Source organism: Suillus paluster (assembly GCF_016628075.1).
Source record: "Suillus paluster strain FC165 chromosome Unknown EDB91scaffold_13, whole genome shotgun sequence".
In the NCBI taxonomy this organism is placed as follows: Eukaryota; Fungi; Basidiomycota; class Agaricomycetes; order Boletales; family Suillaceae; genus Suillus; species Suillus paluster.
In genome coordinates this window covers 120,728-137,945 of record NW_024537573.1, presented here as the reverse complement: position 1 = coordinate 137,945, position 17,218 = coordinate 120,728, and the positions used below count along the sequence as shown (strand labels likewise).

Below are 17,218 nucleotides of genomic sequence, written 5' to 3'. Positions count from 1 at the left end.
GCAGGACAATGAATAGGCCTTGGACCTGCTTACACTCATTCATTCGAATCTTGAAACTTGATGGAGAAGGCAGAAGCTGGCAGCGGTAGAAGGTACCGATCTGGACTCAGCAGTGACAGTGGCGAAATTCAAATGACTTATCAGAGTTACGACTCTCATCTTGTTCTATTACGAGTGAGTGACGCTAGTATTAGACCTATTCTATCCACAAAAGCAGTACTTGGCAATACCCGCTGTCGAAACCCGTGTTTTGTTGTCCGCTGTAAGGTTTTCATTTCTTTGTGCACTGCGGACACAGCAATCATCTCCCGCGTCAGGCTCTTCTTTTGTCCCAGCGGGATCAGGACTCCAGAGTCTTTGTTTTCATGCTCGGGTCCGATTTGAACCGGAGCTATCTTAAGTTTGACAAGCCCCTGTGTGTCGCAGGAGTTACATTATATGGACCCATAACAGAGTGGCATCGCTAGGGTGCTTCACCCCGATCATGAAGAATGCCATCGATTCTCAGACGATCCCGTCGTCGTGAGTTAACGCTCACGCCGTCATTCACGAGCGCAATTCAAGATAAGGTTCTCCCTCTGCAGTGAGCTCACCCTTCCGCTTGTTATCGCCGACGGCTCACTGACTATAATCTAGACGCTTCCCTGAGCTAATATCGTGCAGCTCATTCCTCGTCGATCCCACCACTTTTCGCTCTCCCTCACCATCACGTTTGATTGCAAAGTCCTCGGACTTCTCTCGCCCTTCTCTGACGTTTTCTCTCTACCGTAGTCCTATATCCAACCTCCAACATCATCCCGTTCACACGCTCCCTCCCGAGCTTCTCATTCGTATCTTTGAGCTTGGTTCGTTTGAGGATGCTCTGTTTCTTATCACCGTTTCGCACGTCTGCCACCCATGGAGGATGCTGGCTGTACACACGCATACCCTCTGGCGACGCCTGTCGTTTGGTTCTCATGGATTGCGTCTGTGGAAAGAGCGCATAGCCCGTGCCCATGGGTGTTCCCTCGACGTTACAATTGCACCTTCGCGGCACCATTTTCCCGATATGGGCGCGTTAGCCCTGCAGCTGCATCTTCTTGCTCCACACATATCCAGGGTGCGCTCATTTGAGCTGCGGTTTTTAAACTACTCGCCATTCCTATGGAACACTGCTCTGGGTCCTGTATGCCATCAAGAGCAATGGGATAATAATATAGACACATGTGCTGTCGCTCCATCTGTGCACGCGCTGCAACTGGAGGAACTTACTCTGTGTTATCCAGAAAATGATGACACAAAGGAGTTTGCTCTTTTCGCAGGCGTTGCCCCTCGGTTACAGAAGGTCACGCTTGATGGCATTCGCCTGACCTGGCTGCCAGAGCTTTACAGACAGCTCACATATCTCGACTATACTCATCACGGATTCACAGCTGGGCGAACTGCCGTGAATGAAGTTCTAGGAATGGTTCGAGTTTCACGCGCACTACGCGAGCTTCGCATATGTTTTAGGAGACGAGCGCTGGACGGAGAAGTTTTGTATCTCCCCCACGATGACGTCCTCCCCGGACAGACCCACCTTCCGCAGCTCGAGCGACTCGTTCTTGCCGTCGACAAGTTGGATATTGAAATACCCCCCGAGCTTACATCGCTCCTCTCCCGCCTTTTCTTGCCCAATCTTCGCGAGCTACATCTGGTTGACCTTCGCTTTCAACCCGCTCACAGACGCTGGCGGAAGTCAGCGCCATTTCCTGGACTCAGAGCCGCTCTGAGCCTGTTTCAAGTCGCAATACCGTCCACTATTAGAGTTTGGACGATGGCGGGTCGTTGGGCAGATCATTCCTCCATTCATATTCCTGCGAAACATTTCAGAGAACTTGGTAGCTTGAAAGTGGATGGTGTTGAAATAGATCCCAAGTCTCTCAGACTTGCATAGTATGTGGTTCATATGTGATGCCTACGGTGGCATTTGCCACCTGACTTGAAACGTTGACGTGGGGCATGGCAGGCAGGCTGACTAAGCGCGCGCTCATCGTGGTCGGCGACATGCGGATGAACCTGGGGGGAAATGCGGGAAGAATAAATAGTTGAGTAATATATTTGTCGCGTTCCGCAACGCCTGCCGTCATTGTGAAAATGACTATGTAAAAACGAAGACCACTGTCGACGTGCTTTTCACATGTTGGGCACGCTGTCCTGCAGGGAAAATGGGTTCCTGCGGAACAGTGTGCCCCATAAGCTGATAATCTTCCATGAGACATACTCAACCGAAATGCAGGAGTGGATTTTTTACGCGTTCGAGAAGCGCGTTGACGTGAATGAGCATGCAGACGCTCAACAGACAGAAGTGTGCGGTAAAACAATCGCGCCCATGCGCAGAGTAGATTGTACATACTCCACATAGCTAGCTAATTTTTTTCCGCAGCGAAAACCCTTCAGAAATAAATGTTTTTCTCCTCCCAAACCTTTGTGTGACTGACAGCAGGTTCGGGTAATGCTGACGTGCACAATTGCCTTTTATATTTTTCACCGTGCCGGTGATCAAAACATTGGATAATTAGCATTGAGTATAAGTACGTTGCTTTCTCCTTTCGCGACAGCAACCGGGTCCCCGCATTCCATACTGGGGAAAGTCAACTTTGTATTCTTGATTGGCAATACGATTTCAAACTATGCAGTTGCAATGGACCGTAAACCCGCGCGGAGTTGGGACTGTCAATTTCTAATTTGGCGGCAAGAAGATTGAGGGTCCTCGGACCTCAGGCGAAAAATTTGGTCGCTCGGCAGCATTGCTTAGATTCCACACGGTGGCGAACATCGTGCAAGCTCTCTGTCGCGCGAATGCACAGCAGAAAAAGTTTTGGAAGCTCAATGAAGTTATCGACTACTCTACCTACGCCAATCGTTGCTACCACCGCTCGTCCCAGACGTGACTAGTTGATTCGTCAGCCGACCTCCTCCTCCGCTTTGGGGAATGTTTAGGTAATCCTGTGCAAGACCGACCCTACCTTCATTGAGTCAACGTCAAATTTGCCCCTACCTTTGTCTCATGAGTCAACAAACACCTGTCTGATTTCATATGCAACGTCTGCAGCATTGAGCATGGTCCGACTCTGATTGCATGATCCGACTTCTGCCATAATTCCTGATTGGGCCGTGATTCTATTACGCGGTTCCCGCACCTTCAGTCCCATGACAAAGTACTGTGATTCTGAACCGCCGTTCATTTCGCTAGTGGAGAAACACGGATGCCAGTCTCTTCAAAACCTGAACGGAGCGAGTGGTGATCCGAAAATTTCTTTGTTCTCTCACCATGTCCATGCCTGATAGATTTACGCTGAAGAAGCTATACGACCTCAATGGCCTGATCGCACTCGTGACCGGTGGCGGTACTGGCATCGGCCTTATGATTGCTCGGGGCCTCGCTGCTAATGGGGCGAAGGTGTATATCACTGGTCGACGAAAAGAGGTCCTTGACAAAGTGGTTGCGGAGTGGAACGCAACTAAAGGAGACGAGATGGGAGCTATGGTCGCGTGAGATCTGTTGTTTCTACTCTTTTCGTGCGGGCTGATTGAGCACCATCATAGGCATGAGATGGATGTAACGAAAAAGGACAGCATCAAAGCGGGTGTAACGAGAATATCCCAAGCAGAGGGAAAACTACACATTCTCGTGAACAAGTATGTCGTCTACTTTCCGGTTGTTCCGTGATTCATCATGAACGAACCAAGTGCTGGCCAAGGAGGCCCTGTATCTCCTGAATTAAATCAACCATCGACGACTGCTCAAAAGGAGGCTGGACCACTCAGTGAATACCTCTTCAACAGTGAATCGTTCGAGGAATGGAGCTCCCTTTTCGCGATTAACACCTTTTCGATTTACTTCGTGTCTATTGCCTTTTTGGATTTACTCGACAAGGGCTCTAAGGATAATGAGAATTTCTCTTCAAGCGTCATCAATATCACGAGTATCAGCGGGCTCATGAAGCTTGCACAGAGACACGTGAGCAAACACACGTCCCCGTTCGTTTATCATCATCACTGACTTTGGTGGACAAGTTCTGCTACAACAGCTCAAAAGCTGCCGGGTCTCACCTCACTAGGATGCTTTCGACGGAATTTGCTCTCAGAGGAATCAATGTTCGAGTGAACGCCATCGCGCCAGGCGTGTATGAAAGCGAGATGACAGACGACGTCATTTCAGGACAAGCAGCAACTGATGCAGTCGGTATGCCAGTGATATCTGTGCCAGCGAAGAGGCCGGGGACGTAAGTTCAGCTTAATTCCTGAACCAGTGCGTTTACTGACGGGGGAATTGTATAGCGCTGCCGAAATGGCAGGCACTGCCGTTTACCTTGCATCGCCTGCTGCGGCTTATATGAATGGGCAGGAACTGATTATCGATGGTGGATATCTGGCTGTGAATCCTTCCAGAGTGTAGTATGAGTCCTGGATTGCATTTTCGTTTTTGGGTCTGGTGTAAGACTGGTGGTTTGCGTAACATATCGTTTATCACATCATAGACATGTCTTTTCCTTAGCTTGTACACTACATTGTTGTCGTCCGCAATCCCGAACGTGACTCTGTTTAGCTTTGCGTGTTTCTTTCATTCATTCTCGTCGTTGGCCAAATACCGAAACGGCTTGTCTCCATCCGGTAGCTTGACCATTGCAGGCCCATCTGCAAAACCACTGAAATGAACGCTTACGACTTCAGGAGCGCACTCATGCGATTGGTGGAGATGCTGAACACATAACCAAAAATGTGGGCTTACGAACGCAAACCTGAACTAAACCAAAAGCGAACTGCTCAAAAGCACTTTGAGAGGAACTTCGACCAAGTCGGCTTTTTGGATGGAGTGGCTAAGTACTAGCGAAGCGTATCTACTCCCGGTACGGCGAACATACCCACACGTGTGGCGGCCGCCGGCCGTATGTCTAGCGTGACTTGCGCCAAAGAAGAGCGATGCCAATGCGTTATATAAAGCTCGCATTGATCACAAAGGTAAAGGCGCTCCTTATCGTCTGAAATAATCTGAATGTCCACATATTACGATTGCGTCGTAGTTGGGAGCGGCCATGCAGGCTGCTCAGCAGCCCTTGCCGCTATGGAGGCAGGTTGTACCTCTGTCCTCATTGTTGAGAAAGCCCCACGTGAATGGGTCGGCGGAAACGGCTACTTCACAGCAGGTGCGCATAGAACAGTCCACGGGGGACTGCAGGATCTCCTTCCAATCGTGCACAATGTCACACCAGAGCAAGCAATCAAGATCGACATGGATCCCTACACTGTGGAGGACTTCACCAAGGACATCATGCGTCTTGGGAAAGATAAGCCAGACGCGAAACTGGTGAAAACCATGGTGGAAAGTTCGAGAGAGGCGGTAGAATGGCTTGCACGGAAGGTGGAAATTCCGTTCATTCTGTCGTTCCACCGCCAAGCATACGAGGTGAATGGGAGACAGAAGTTCTGGGGTGGTATGGCGCTCAGTACTGAGGATGGCGGAAAGGGGTTAATTAGTGCCCATATGAAGGCGCTGGAGAAGGCTGGAGTGGAGATTTGGTTCGATTCTCCTGCCATCAAGCTCACGGTCGAAAAGGGAATAGTGACGGGTGTTATGGTTCAGACAGACAGGCAAGGAGCTGAATCTTTCAGCTTCTTCCGTAGTGCTGGCAGCAGGAGGTTATGAATCTAGCTCAGAGCTCCGTGCCAAACACCTTGGTTCGGAATGGGAAAAGGCACACGTAAGTTCTAGTTGTTTGAGTCACCTTAAATACATGTAATAGCTGAAATATCGTGCAGGTCAGGGGTACTCCTTTCAACACAGGCGATGGCCTTGCCATTGCACAAGCTATTGGTGCCAAACTTGTCGGAGACTGGGCAGGATGTCACAGCACATGTTGGGATGCGAATGCACCAGCGGACGCAGGGGATAGGGAGCTTAGCAATCAGTTTACGAAGTCAGGTTATCCTCTCGGTATCATGGTTAACATCAATGGCCAACGTTTCGTCGATGAAGGCCAGGATTTCAGAAATTACTACTTACGCCAAATTTGGGCGACAGATCCTTCTCCAACCGGAAGGATGTGCATTCCAAGTGTGGGGTGCAGACATGGTTCCATTGCTCCGCAAGGAGGAATATGGGGATGGGATTGTCGAGAAGATCTTTGCTGGGAGCATCGAGGAGCTTGCGGATAAACTACTTGAGAAAGGGCTCAAGGACAAAGAGGGTTTCCTCAAGACAGTGCGCAATTACAACGCAGCAGTTCAAAACCACCGAGCTGAACACCCAACTCTTGGATGGGATCCCACGGTCAAAGATGGACTCTCAACACAGTCTACCACAGCATCGCTGCAGCTTCCAAAGTCAAACTGGGCAGTGCCGATTGATCAGGGGCCCTTCTTGGCAGTAAAAGTCGCGTGTGGGATCACGTTTACCTTCGGCGGACTCGCTATAGATCCGGATACCGCTGGCGTACTGTCGAAAGAGACAGGTGCACCAATAAAAGGACTCTTCTGCACGGGGGAGATGGTCGGTGGTTTATTTCATAACAACTATCCTGGAGGTAGCGGACTGACTGCTGGAGCTGTGTTCGGACGCAAGGCGGGGCGCGAAGCAGCTAAACTTGCTGGGAAATTAGCCAAGTAGAAAGTTTTTGTGTACCAGGTAAGTAAAGTAAAGCGTTACATACCAACTCCATACAAATATCGAATGTTGGGTTTCTCAACAGCCAGCTGCAAGCTCATCGTCAGATGTGGAGCAAAGGGGACATGGAAAAAGCATCGTGTCAGCCCTTGACCAAGTCAATGCAACTATCCCTATATTTGATGAATGTCACGAGCATGACTCGGAGTCCCACTGCCACTGAAGGACGCAGGTGCCAGTAATAGAGTAGGCCCAAATCGAGTTGGGTACCTAGATGCAAAGCAGACAAGTCGCCCAGCGAACCGCAGAATAACGTGGTGAGTCTGGTGACCAGGTTAAGGAGGGTATGAAACAGTGTCAGACCTCATGCTATCGGGCCCTTGATGGACCCGTGCTGTTTCTGGATCTCAGTAGCATCATTCGTCAGTAAGAGTTCTTGGAACCTTCGAACAGATGCCAGGTCCGACACCCTACCGTCGGAATTCCCCGTATTTAAGGGAAGGTGGCATTGCTCCCGGAAGTGGACATGCCAAATCCTGGTAACTGAAGCTTGAAGAATCGTGAAGATCAACGAGCATCACAAGGTAGCCCAAGTGACACCTGAAGATGAAAAACGCATGAATACTCCTGCAGCCACTGGTGCACGGAGGTCCTGTATGCGTTTTTACTAATAGTAGTTGCCTCGCAACCTGGAAACTTGAAGATGACGGGTCACGTCTAATTATAGCTGAACTAACTTCAATAAGTTGGCATTACGTCAACAAATATGCTTAAGTACTGGCACGCGTGTTTTCCTCTTTCAAGCAACGCAGTCGACTGTGGAAATATTGCTGAGTATCACGAGCACTGCAGGCCTGGTGACAGCGCTTAGATACTGACAGTCTCCGAGACCGTATAGGCGTATAAGATTTCTAGCTGATTTTCTGGAGTCAAACTATTTGTCGCGCCAACTCCACAGTTGCCATCACATCATAGGCCTACCAGTGGAGTCGCTGTTTTCCAGACTTCTATCTCACCTTCCAGTTCACCATCAACAGGTTCCTTTGCAATGACATTTGTCAACGTGGTCAACGCTGCGATCGACGCCAATCCTGCACAGGAAGCGAAAGAGAACTCTGCCAATTCGTCGGGACACGGCAAACATCCTGAGACCGGGCCCGGGAACGTTGACTCTCGAACTTCAATAGACCAGCGCACGAACCACGTCGCATCACCAGCCCCAGTCTCACCCGCTGGCTCTCCTGTCGGGACACCGAGGATTGCCCTACCTGACACACCCTCGAATCGTACAGGACCACCACGCTCCTTGTCCTTCACCTTCACCCACCCGAGCTCTTCATCCATCCCGCATCATATTCTTGTCAATGGCCAGCCGGAATATATTTTCGAAAATGATTTGGGGGATCACGGAAAATCCTCGTTTCAACTTCATTCAAGTTCGTCAAGCTTCCGGGGTGCGTTTGAACTTAGCCCTTCTCTGGGAAAAGCGACCACAGATAAAAAGGGCAAAGCAAGAGAGAACGGGGTTTTCGATCGGTTCCATGATTCACCAATGGAGGATAAGCCGCACTTCGTATTCCCGGGACCTTCTATAAGAGAAGAGGAAGAAGAGAAGGTAGAGAGGAAACCCATATCTCGCCACCAAACAATAGGACCTACTCGCAAGCCTACAGATCCTCCCCCTCAAGATCTCCAGCGCTCTCAATCTCACCCTCTCCGAGCAGACCCGAAAAAGCCAGGAATATCCACAAAATGGAGCAAATTACGCGGTCTCCTACCTGCTGTCGTTCGCGCTGGGCAATCTGGCGTTGCTGTACCACACTCTGTGGTCACCTCGAACGAGGTAAACATTACGGATGAGCTCATTTCTGGCGGTTTATCCACGTTGATGATGGGTTTGTGGTTCGAACGTGACGAGAAAGGACAGCGGCGTATCCCTGTCCTCCTCCATCGTCTGCGCTTACGGATTAGTGACAGTCTACATCCCTTGCAAGCGCATAAAGCCGTGTTTCGCATCGAGTGTGAATATGCCAATGGCGCAGTGCGTTGGGTGGTCTACAGGCAACTTCGTGATTTCATTTCCCTACATGCCCATTACGCTGTGTCCAATGCATTCAGTAGTCAAAAGGATCCTTTGCCGGAGTTTCCTCGAACTAGTGAGAGTCTTCTTGTCGATTATTCGGAACAACTAAGCTGTTGTACAGGCCTTCCTTACTTTAAATTCCTGAAGAGGGAATCCAGCGGGCGTCATGTCAAACAAACAGACTTTGCTCGTTTGCAACGAGAAGCGCTAGAAGACTACCTGATTAAGCTTATACGCGCTGTTGTTCGTCTGTTCCCCTATGTCGCGAGTACCCTTCACAAACACCATTTTAGATGTTTCACCCAACCTCAAACCGACTCGCAGGCTTCCTTGAGATGAGCGCATTATTCATCGCTCTTGCTCCGTCTGGTAGCGTACAATATAAAGCTGGATTCCTGCGCATCAATACAGAAGGAAATGGCCCCGGGTTTGGACGAAAATCAGCACGTTGGCGCGAGCGGAAGGAGGCTCGGTGGTGCGCCGTTCGTGAGAGTTATATCGTGGCCGTAGAGGACCCAGGAGAGGCAAGCAAGCGCTAATTCACTGTCAATCCTTCCACTAATAATAAGCACGGCTTAGACCGTAATTCGGGACGTCTTTCTCTTCGATACAGATTTCAAAATAATTCGGCCCACGCGATACTATCGGAAGGGTCTGCACCTCTCGCGCCCAGAATCGGAGGACCGTGAATTCCTTGTTGGCAATGATGAGGCGCAGGCGCAGACCCACCCACAGGCAGAGGTCGACTGCCTGTCTGCAATAGAGAGCATCAAAAGCCGCCTTTCGCGGGCCCTTCGAATTGGTAACAAGTCATCACCAAATATCGCAGCTACTACCGGTGGTGAGGTACAGGGTCACGGGGATGTTGCCACGAGGCTGGCGCATACGAGGACGGAGTCAATGAGTTCTGGCAGCTCCGCAGTATCATCTCGCCCTGCGACACCGATGTTGGACCCATCTACGCATGTAAATCCTCTGAGCGGTGGTGAGCCGGAGAACAGGGAGAAGCCAGAGGAGAAAAACGAGCAGGAGAAAAAGAAAAAGAAGAAGCGCTCGGATGATGTCTCCAAGCATACGTTTTATGTTGAGAATTCGCAGATGCGGTTGAAATTATTTGCAAGAAATGAGGTCGGTTCCTCATATCTGGTGACTATACATTACTGATCAGGTGTGGCCATGGGCTTAGCGTCAAATGTTGCAATGGATTACTGCCCTAGAAAAAGCCGCCGCTACGACCCCTTTCGTCGCAAGAAATCGCTTTGATAGTTTTGCTCCAGTACGATTGGACGTTGCTGCTCAGTGGCTCGTCGATGGGGTTCGTGTCTCCTTTTCGTTATATCATCCGGTATTGACCATGGGGAGCAGCGCGACTACATGTGGAATTTGTCCCGGGCTATACTCATGGCGCAAGAGAACATCTATATTCACGACTGGTGGCTGTCCCCTGGTACGTCTGTGGCTCATGATAGTAGTTGCCTTATTAATGTAGTGCAGAGGTGCAACTGAGGCGTCCTGGTAAGCTCAAGTACCGCTTGGATTACCTCCTTGAGAGAAAGGCCAAGGAAGGCGTTAAGATTCACATAATTCTATAGTAAGAACATGTCGAATGTCAGTCTCTTGTGTCGTTGATCTGTTTCTAGCCAGGAAGTTTCGAACCGAACTACGCCCACGGATAGCAAGTACGTACTGACAAGCGCGTCGTGGATCTTGTGAACTCACCTTGCTATGAAGCTACGCGAAACAACGGCTCATGTCACTACACCCGAACATCATGGTTCAACGCTCGCCTTCACACTTCCAAACTGGTACATTCTACTGGGCACACGTAAGGGTTCTTCATACAAGAATGCGGATATCACTGACATACCCGTCACAGCATGAGAAGCTCTGCGTTATTGACGAGACTATTGCGTTCATGGGAGGCTTTGACCTATGTTTCGGAAGGTTTGAAGTCAATTCTTACGTTTATCAGCTTCCATCACTGAACAGCTTCAAAGATGGGATACACCGCAGCACGTCATCATCGACGACGCGGAATTGTCGCCAGAAAATACCGAAATATGGCCAGGTATGTTTTATGCATAAGGGGAGGAATCGGCATTGACTACGCATCACAGGCAAAGACTACAGTAATCCACGGGTTCTTGATTTCCATACGCTCAATAAACCCTCGGAGGACATGTACGACAGAGCGAAAGTCCCACGGATGCCTTGGTATGATGCTTTGTGCTTGAGGCAAATATTAAGATTCACAACTCGCGCAAAGGCATGATGTAGGCATGCAAGTCGTAGGTCAGCCTGCTCGCGATCTTGCTCGACACTTTGTCGAAAGGTTTGTCCCCACATCATTCACACGATGCACGTCATTGAATCACTGACCCACAGATGGAATTATTTACTTCGGATGAAAGTGTGTTGGTTGCCTGATATATCTGCTGCCGTTGACTAATTCATATTAGAATCATTCCCGGGTCATGCCTTTTCTGATACCTCCGTCTGAGTACAAACCTGGAGAGCTTGTCACGATGGGTCTGACAGGCACATGCGAGATGCAAATTTGCAGATCAGCCGGCCCTTGGTCGCTCGGTACTCCCAACCGAATTGAGCATTCGATTCAGAATGCATACCTGAAAGGTCAGGGGTCGTGGCTTCTGAACGTGAAGTTGCTAACATAATCTAGCCATCGAGTTGTCGGAGCACTTCGTGTACATCGAGAATCAATTCTTCATAACCTCGTGAGTACTCGCTGCTCAGCTATCACCGCATGCTGATTTGTCTAATAGGACCGTCGTGCATGATGTCAAGATTGAGAATCGGATTGGCGATGCGTTAGTGGATCGGATCACCCGCGCACATCGTGAACGCACTCCGTGGAAATGTTGCATCGTTATTCCCCTCCTCCCTGGCTTCCCATTTTCAATCGATCACAGCGACGCCAGCGCAGTTAGTTGGGAATGGTCTTCTTTTCAGAATTTTGCACTGAATTGCTGTGTCAGATTCGAATCATCCTCGAGTGTCAGAACCGCACTATATGCCGTGGGCCCAATTCCATATTTTCTCGACTTCGTAAAGAGGGTATAGATGTGCGTGGTTGAGTTTACCAACTGAAATCCCACTTATCCTTAATTGATCAGCCTGAGGAGTATATATCTGTGTTTTCGCTGAGAAACTGGGCCAAAATGCGGAACGGTATATTGACTACGGAGATAGTAAGTGCCTATGCTCTTTTGAGTTCGAACCACCTGACCACGCTACAGGTATATATCCATGGCAAGGTATAAAGACCAATTAAATCCTTGAAGCTGCATACTCAAATACATCAATCTCATCAGGTTTGTATCGTGGATGATCGTCTGGCCATTATTGGAAGTGCAAACATCAATGAACGATCCCAACGTGGCGATCGAGATTCGGAAATTGCTGCAGTTATCCGAGACACTGACCTGATTGATGGGTACGACTTTCTCGATCGCGCCTCGCAATTTTCTGATAGCTGTGATACACCAGGACGATGGCAGGAAAGCCGTTCAAAGTCGGGCGATTTGCACACAGTTTACGAATGCGGCTGATGCGAGAGCACGTTGGTGTGGATGTTGATGCCATGACTGAACATAACCCAATGCCCCACGAAGAAACCAGACCTGATCATGAACAAGAGGTGTGGGACCCGCAATCAGAGCAAGAGCCTGGGGATGATGGCGTTACTCAGGCCAAGCACATGGCTCCTGTACGTAATATGCTCAGCACCGCAGCCGATGGTATCAAACAAGGTTCGTGTTCATACAATCTCAAAGTTTTGACAGACTGACCTTCGATCAAGAAGCACACGCCGCCGGTGACGCAGCTGCTTTGAGCGCCTCCAAGCACCTCAAGAAACCTATTGGAGAGGTGGAATTCCACCAGCCAAACACTCCAGACCAAGATGCATCCCTGGGGGAGGAGCACATGACGTACAACCGCGAAGGCACGAAGGAGCCTGGGTTCGCCAGCGCGATAGTTCCCACTATAGAAGAGACAGTTGTTCATGAGGGCTTGCCTCCTGCTTCGCAGGCTGAGAGCCCTCCTTTGAAAGACAAGCTAGAACGACAACTGGGCGAAAATTCTGACCCCGTTGAGAAGCACACAGCTGATGGAGAAGCATACGGTGCTCCGGCGCTTGCGTCAAAGAACCCGCAGACCGATGACGAGCCGCCTCACGCTGAGTCGGGAGTCAATGACGCGGACGAGCTTGAGAAGACCGCTCCTGAAGCAAGGGCCCAGCTCAGGAAGCACCTCGCTTGCAAGGTTGGCAATAAAACGTGGGCTGTACCCACCCCCGCTCCCCATGTAGATCCAGAGGGTTTCGAGGACCCGATATCTGATGCATTTTGGAAGAATGTCTGGAAGGCTTGCGCTGTGCATAATGTATGTTATCTGTGCATAAATGCGGTCGACGTTCTAATTTTGTACACAGACTGAGATTTATCGCAAAGTTTTCCATGCTATCCCTGACGACCTCATTACGACGTGGAAGCAATACAAAGAATTTGTTGTTCACCACGAACGCTTCTCTAAGCCGGTTCGTACAACGGAACCTTCTCTTCGTTATATATCTCTGAAACATTCATATCTTATCTTAAGGCAAAAGGTAGCCATTCACCCGACCCAGCATCACAAGTCCCCTCGGAAACGGCGCACGAAGATGGCCTGTATCAAAAAGAAGGACTGGCGGATACTGCTGAGGAGAACCGCGAGACCTTCCATACCAACGATGGGAACGACAGTTCCCGCTCCAGAGGTTCTCATCCCCTATTAGACAAGGATACTCGTAGCCAAAGACCTGTAAATGGAGTAGAGCCGTTTACCAAGCAGGAACTAGACGAAATGGAGGAGCTGCTGAAAAATGTCCGTGGACACCTTGGTGAGCGCTATTCATTCCCTCCCTTGCTGTTCTCTTCTTATATTTGTGAAGTCATATATCCCACGCGATTCTTGGAAGGAGAGGATATTGCAGGGAACTTCATGTTCAATGCAGACAGGTGCGGTGCAGTTGATGTCATATCTTTTTCATGTCGCTCACGATTCCTAGGATGCTGCCTCTCCCAATCTACGACTGAACGTACTTTCTCCGCACCATCGCTTTTACGAACTACTTCGCATAAATAATCAACAATGTACATGTATTACGCGCACCCCCGACATATGCTTTCAAGGTTCCATGTATTTTCTCTAAGCTGTCTCCATGTCGAATATCAACTTGTCTGGGAGTTCTTCCGCTACGTGATTCGGCCTATTAGCAATATTAATATACACACCTTCAAGATACGGAGCGGAGAGGGCCCGGTAATCAGTATGCGCCTGATGCGGGCGGAATTCATCCAGCTTGTGTTTACTTTCAAACAGAAAAATCACCCCTAGAGCACATCGGACAATGAACCATGAGCTTCTGTGAAACAACCCACCCATGTCATAGCCGTGGTCAAGGGAGTTAAGGATCTTCTCTCCGGTGATAACGCTCTGAAGCGCAGATATTCTTGATGGTAGCTCCTTGATAAGTGCCTTCACATACTCTCTTTGCTCGAGGGTTGCCTCCGACTTGAATTTGTACAGGACTGTGTTGTGTTAATTCCGAGTAGGGGACTCTGAGGGAAAGTTACCTGTATTGTAGATCGTCATGATGGACTGGGATGGAGCTGGGAAGTGAATGGTCACCTGAAACCTGGGGCGTGAGCTAGGATGATTTTGAAGTGTGAGCATTGTCTATTTATGTTCAAAGGATGCTAGTGCATGACAAAACTAATTGGATGGACTGAGTGTGAAGATATAGATATGACTTGTCGGAACGCTGTCGGAGCGAGCCTCAGCGCACCATGGATATGTCATTGTCCATGTGACAATATTACTTGTCTACATAGAAAAAATAATCCCAACCCGAAGGTGGTTCATAAATGCAGTATCTGTTCAACATGATATCAAACACTACGTTTCCCCTCTAGGCCGTCTCGATATCAAAAATGAGTTTATCTGCTCCCAGTTCAAACAAAGCAATCTCCAAATAACAACAAAACCGACCTTCAATATAAGGCGCCGAAAACGCCTGATAATCAGTATGCGCCTTGTGCGGGCGATACTCGTCCAACTTGGCTACGCTCTCAAATAGAAAAATAACCCCTAAGACGCGGGCTCATCAACCACCCGCGAATGTTTGCAGATGAGGAGAAATGTCGTACCGTCGTCATAGCCATGAGCAAGGGGATTGAACAGTATTTCACCAGTGACAAGACCCTGGATGGCGGGTATCTGTGATGGAAGGGCGCTGACGGAGTCAATCACACTCTGTCTTTGTTCTGGAGTCGCTTCAGGCTTGAACTTGTACAGAACTGTGCCTTGCATTAGAATCACGCAGACTTAAAATGTTTCGAAGGAGGGTTTACCTATGTGGTGAATCGTCATCGTGGATCGGAAGGAACGAAGGAATTGAAAAGACGTCGGAGTCCAGTCACATGAATGTGTATTTAAGCAGACGTACGGTGCGAACTCTATTTATATGCAGCAGACTGAACCGACGAGTGACCGCTGTGGACTCAGAGGGAAGAACTCTTCAGACAAACGGATTAATGATCATTAATATTAGCGAATGAAGTAGACGATCAAAGAGCGACTGCTACTGATACACCACTGCAATCTTATGATACCATCGACCAATGCATAATCCGGCCACAGTGCCACTCACTGCGACTCGATATCGAATATAAGCTTATCTAGAGTCCCGTCAGCTTCCCCTCCTCGAGGCATACAACAAGAACGCAACACACCTTCGATATACGGAGCAGCACTAGCCACATAATCTACATGCGCCTCATGCGGACGATACTCGTTCAATTTATCGATATTCTCGAAAAGGAAAATGACTCCTGAGGACGGTGTGCCAGCAATCAGTTCCGTGTCACAATGCTAATGTTAAGCCAGCCATAATTAGGACAAGTCGACCGTGACATCACTACCAGTGCCAGTGCCAGTACACATATCGAGTGGAGGCGCTCACCTCCATCATACCCATGCATAAAGGCATTAGGCATCGTCGTACCCGTTATAAGCCCCTAAATGGCGGGTATCTGCGAGGGAAGGGCGTTGATGGAATCTTTGATCAACTGTTTCTGTTCGGGCGTCGTCTCGGGCTTGAATTTGTATAGAACTGCGGGTTGGGTATCGGATTCGGACTCGGACTCGGAGCCGGCCATCATCAGGTGTACTAGAAATGGAAGTGAACTTACGGATGTGGTGAATGGTCATGATGTTGCCGGAAAGAATTTGAAGTACTTTATGTTGACTTGTTGAAACGTGTGATGTTGGTGGTGAGGAAATGCTGGTTGTTGGTGAAGATGCTATAAAACTGCGCTCGGCTGGTGATCAGCGCTTGGATGATGAAGCACCGCTCGAGGATGTGTCAGTCAATGACAAAGATTCGGTGTTGTATGTCAACCCCTCAGACACCCGCACCCCAAACCCCGCAACGCCAACAACCTTGCATGCTAAGGGTATGCATCAGAATAGGAAAGACGAAGCGTTAATTTCCATGGGGTGTAGAACAATACCATACAAGATCACTACTATAAGAAAATGAATGCCCGACGCGTCGCATCACGACATGTATAGGAAAAAAGGCACATCACCATAGGAACGGAATGATGCGTGCGGGCACTCTCTGCGTATATGCGCGGTATTCCGCAGCAACTGCGGAATCCTTCATGATAAGCTCCTCCTACAATACCAAAATAAGTCGACTCCCATACACACAAAGACGAGATGCTCACCTCGATAGGCATCTTGACAGCGAACGCGGCAGCAGTGATACCAAGTCCCACAAGTGGTGCATAAGACCAGAACATCACTGCAAAAAGCACTTCTTGTATGAGCACGTCCCTAATAGCAAGTCAGGCCGTCAGTATTAATATTAAAATCTAACCTCAATCGTGCAACACGACTCACGTGTATAATGGGTGACGCACCACCGTGTATGGACCTGTCTGCACAACTTTAGGCTTCTCGCGTCTCTAGCGAGGATCAGTCAGTTTATGTCTTGCACACATAAGAAACAACAGTACGCACCCCGATCGCATGCCACTGATTCCCGAGGTGCTTGAACGTAAGTCCGATGAATCTGAGCAACAACACCGTCGATGCGCACGCTGCGACTCTCAGCACCACCTCGGAATCATGTGTCATATAGTTATTAGGTAGGCTCATGCGCTGCATCCATGCAGGCTGCGTGAACCGGTTAAAGGTGACGCAGAGCATGTACGTCACGGGTGAGATGAAAGACGCGATGGTGTGTATCGGGGATATGACCTTGCTGATGAAGGAGGACGGCATTGTGCGGATGGGCCCTGCTCCTGCTTTGGCGGCTGGGGCGATGGCACGAATGTTGGACATGAGATAGTGCATGAATTTTAAGGTGGTGAGGACGGCGAGTCCTTCTACGGCTTGTGGGGGTGGTGGATTTAGAGCGAGGCCGGCGATGTAATACATGC

General features: G+C 49.3%; 8 protein-coding genes across 8 annotated transcripts; 4 read left to right on the top strand and 4 right to left on the bottom strand.

Moving 5' to 3' along the window:
• Positions 1-491: 491 nt before the first annotated feature.
• EDB91DRAFT_1245995 (uncharacterized protein) lies at positions 492-1,915 on the top strand (the record flags this gene model as incomplete). Its single annotated transcript, XM_041322610.1, has 2 exons — positions 492-583; positions 637-1,915. The coding sequence occupies 2 exons, from the start codon at positions 492-494 to the stop codon at positions 1,913-1,915; spliced, it is 1,371 nt and encodes a 456-aa protein (XP_041179553.1).
• A 968-nt stretch (positions 1,916-2,883) lies between these two features.
• EDB91DRAFT_1119009 (uncharacterized protein) lies at positions 2,884-4,573 on the top strand. Its single transcript, XM_041318125.1, has 5 exons — positions 2,884-3,513; positions 3,568-3,660; positions 3,712-3,982; positions 4,039-4,247; positions 4,303-4,573. The coding sequence occupies exons 1-5, from the start codon at positions 3,293-3,295 to the stop codon at positions 4,418-4,420; spliced, it is 912 nt and encodes a 303-aa protein (XP_041179552.1). The 5' UTR covers positions 2,884-3,292; the 3' UTR covers positions 4,421-4,573.
• A 444-nt stretch (positions 4,574-5,017) lies between these two features.
• EDB91DRAFT_1236183 (uncharacterized protein) lies at positions 5,018-6,628 on the top strand (the record flags this gene model as incomplete). Its single annotated transcript, XM_041321417.1, has 4 exons — positions 5,018-5,584; positions 5,610-5,723; positions 5,782-5,983; positions 6,012-6,628. The coding sequence occupies 4 exons, from the start codon at positions 5,018-5,020 to the stop codon at positions 6,626-6,628; spliced, it is 1,500 nt and encodes a 499-aa protein (XP_041179551.1).
• Positions 6,629-7,673: 1,045 nt separating this feature from the next.
• On the top strand, positions 7,674-13,804 carry EDB91DRAFT_1049481 (phospholipase D; the record flags this gene model as incomplete). Its single annotated transcript, XM_041313465.1, has 27 exons — positions 7,674-8,781; positions 8,830-8,951; positions 9,002-9,208; positions 9,288-9,836; positions 9,895-10,023; positions 10,074-10,155; positions 10,203-10,299; positions 10,349-10,387; positions 10,440-10,533; positions 10,585-10,652; positions 10,706-10,776; positions 10,826-10,922; positions 10,975-11,040; positions 11,094-11,118; positions 11,168-11,342; positions 11,389-11,443; positions 11,492-11,651; positions 11,705-11,791; positions 11,843-11,917; positions 11,966-11,983; positions 12,041-12,162; positions 12,216-12,478; positions 12,529-13,112; positions 13,162-13,266; positions 13,329-13,608; positions 13,660-13,726; positions 13,777-13,804. The coding sequence occupies 27 exons, from the start codon at positions 7,674-7,676 to the stop codon at positions 13,802-13,804; spliced, it is 4,773 nt and encodes a 1,590-aa protein (XP_041179550.1).
• Positions 13,734-14,561, bottom strand: EDB91DRAFT_126680 (uncharacterized protein). The gene is made up of 4 exons (XM_041324509.1): positions 14,345-14,561; positions 14,150-14,299; positions 14,003-14,101; positions 13,734-13,948 (listed from the first exon to the last, which is right to left on the bottom strand). Exons 1-4 carry the CDS (start codon positions 14,442-14,444, stop codon positions 13,917-13,919), a joined length of 381 nt encoding a protein of 126 aa, XP_041179549.1. The 5' UTR covers positions 14,445-14,561; the 3' UTR covers positions 13,734-13,916.
• EDB91DRAFT_126679 (uncharacterized protein) lies at positions 14,562-15,184 on the bottom strand. The gene is made up of 4 exons (XM_041324508.1): positions 15,122-15,184; positions 14,918-15,067; positions 14,760-14,858; positions 14,562-14,711 (listed from the first exon to the last, which is right to left on the bottom strand). Exons 1-4 carry the CDS (start codon positions 15,138-15,140, stop codon positions 14,680-14,682), a joined length of 300 nt encoding a protein of 99 aa, XP_041179548.1. The 5' UTR covers positions 15,141-15,184; the 3' UTR covers positions 14,562-14,679.
• EDB91DRAFT_1118992 (uncharacterized protein) lies at positions 15,170-16,163 on the bottom strand (the record flags this gene model as incomplete). The annotated part of the gene is made up of 5 exons (XM_041318124.1): positions 15,962-16,163; positions 15,733-15,882; positions 15,503-15,601; positions 15,421-15,448; positions 15,170-15,365 (listed from the first exon to the last, which is right to left on the bottom strand). Coding segments are annotated over exons 2-5 (160 nt in total), but the record flags the coding sequence as incomplete, so codon positions are not given.
• Positions 16,164-16,356: 193 nt separating this feature from the next.
• EDB91DRAFT_1080100 (uncharacterized protein) lies at positions 16,357-17,216 on the bottom strand (the record flags this gene model as incomplete). Its single annotated transcript, XM_041315191.1, has 4 exons — positions 16,357-16,449; positions 16,502-16,610; positions 16,677-16,741; positions 16,797-17,216. 4 exons carry the CDS (start codon positions 17,214-17,216, stop codon positions 16,357-16,359), a joined length of 687 nt encoding a protein of 228 aa, XP_041179546.1.
• Positions 17,217-17,218: the final 2 nt, after the last annotated feature.

What these genes read in the sequence shown, in the direction of transcription:
- EDB91DRAFT_1119009 (XM_041318125.1), top strand. Translation starts at nt 3,293, where the DNA reads ATGTCCATGCCTGATAGATTTACGCTGAAGAAGCTATACGACCTCAAT. An exon ending in CTACACATTCTCGTGAACAA is followed by an intron (nt 3,661 to 3,711) that starts GTATGTCGTCTA and finishes GAACGAACCAAG; the next exon opens with TGCTGGCCAAGGAGGCCCTG. An exon ending in TGAAGCTTGCACAGAGACAC is followed by an intron (nt 3,983 to 4,038) that starts GTGAGCAAACAC and finishes TTGGTGGACAAG; the next exon opens with TTCTGCTACAACAGCTCAAA.
- EDB91DRAFT_126680 (XM_041324509.1), bottom strand. Translation starts at nt 14,444, where the DNA reads ATGCTCACACTTCAAAATCATCCTAGCTCACGCCCCAGGTTTCAGGTG. An exon ending in CATGACGATCTACAATACAG is followed by an intron (nt 14,300 to 14,344) that starts GTAACTTTCCCT and finishes AACACAACACAG; the next exon opens with TCCTGTACAAATTCAAGTCG. An exon ending in CTCCGCTCCGTATCTTGAAG is followed by an intron (nt 13,949 to 14,002) that starts GTGTGTATATTA and finishes AAGAACTCCCAG; the next exon opens with ACAAGTTGATATTCGACATG.
- EDB91DRAFT_126679 (XM_041324508.1), bottom strand. An exon ending in TGCTCATGGCTATGACGACG is followed by an intron (nt 14,859 to 14,917) that starts GTACGACATTTC and finishes CCCGCGTCTTAG; the next exon opens with GGGTTATTTTTCTATTTGAG. An exon ending in TTCGGCGCCTTATATTGAAG is followed by an intron (nt 14,712 to 14,759) that starts GTCGGTTTTGTT and finishes AACTGGGAGCAG; the next exon opens with ATAAACTCATTTTTGATATC.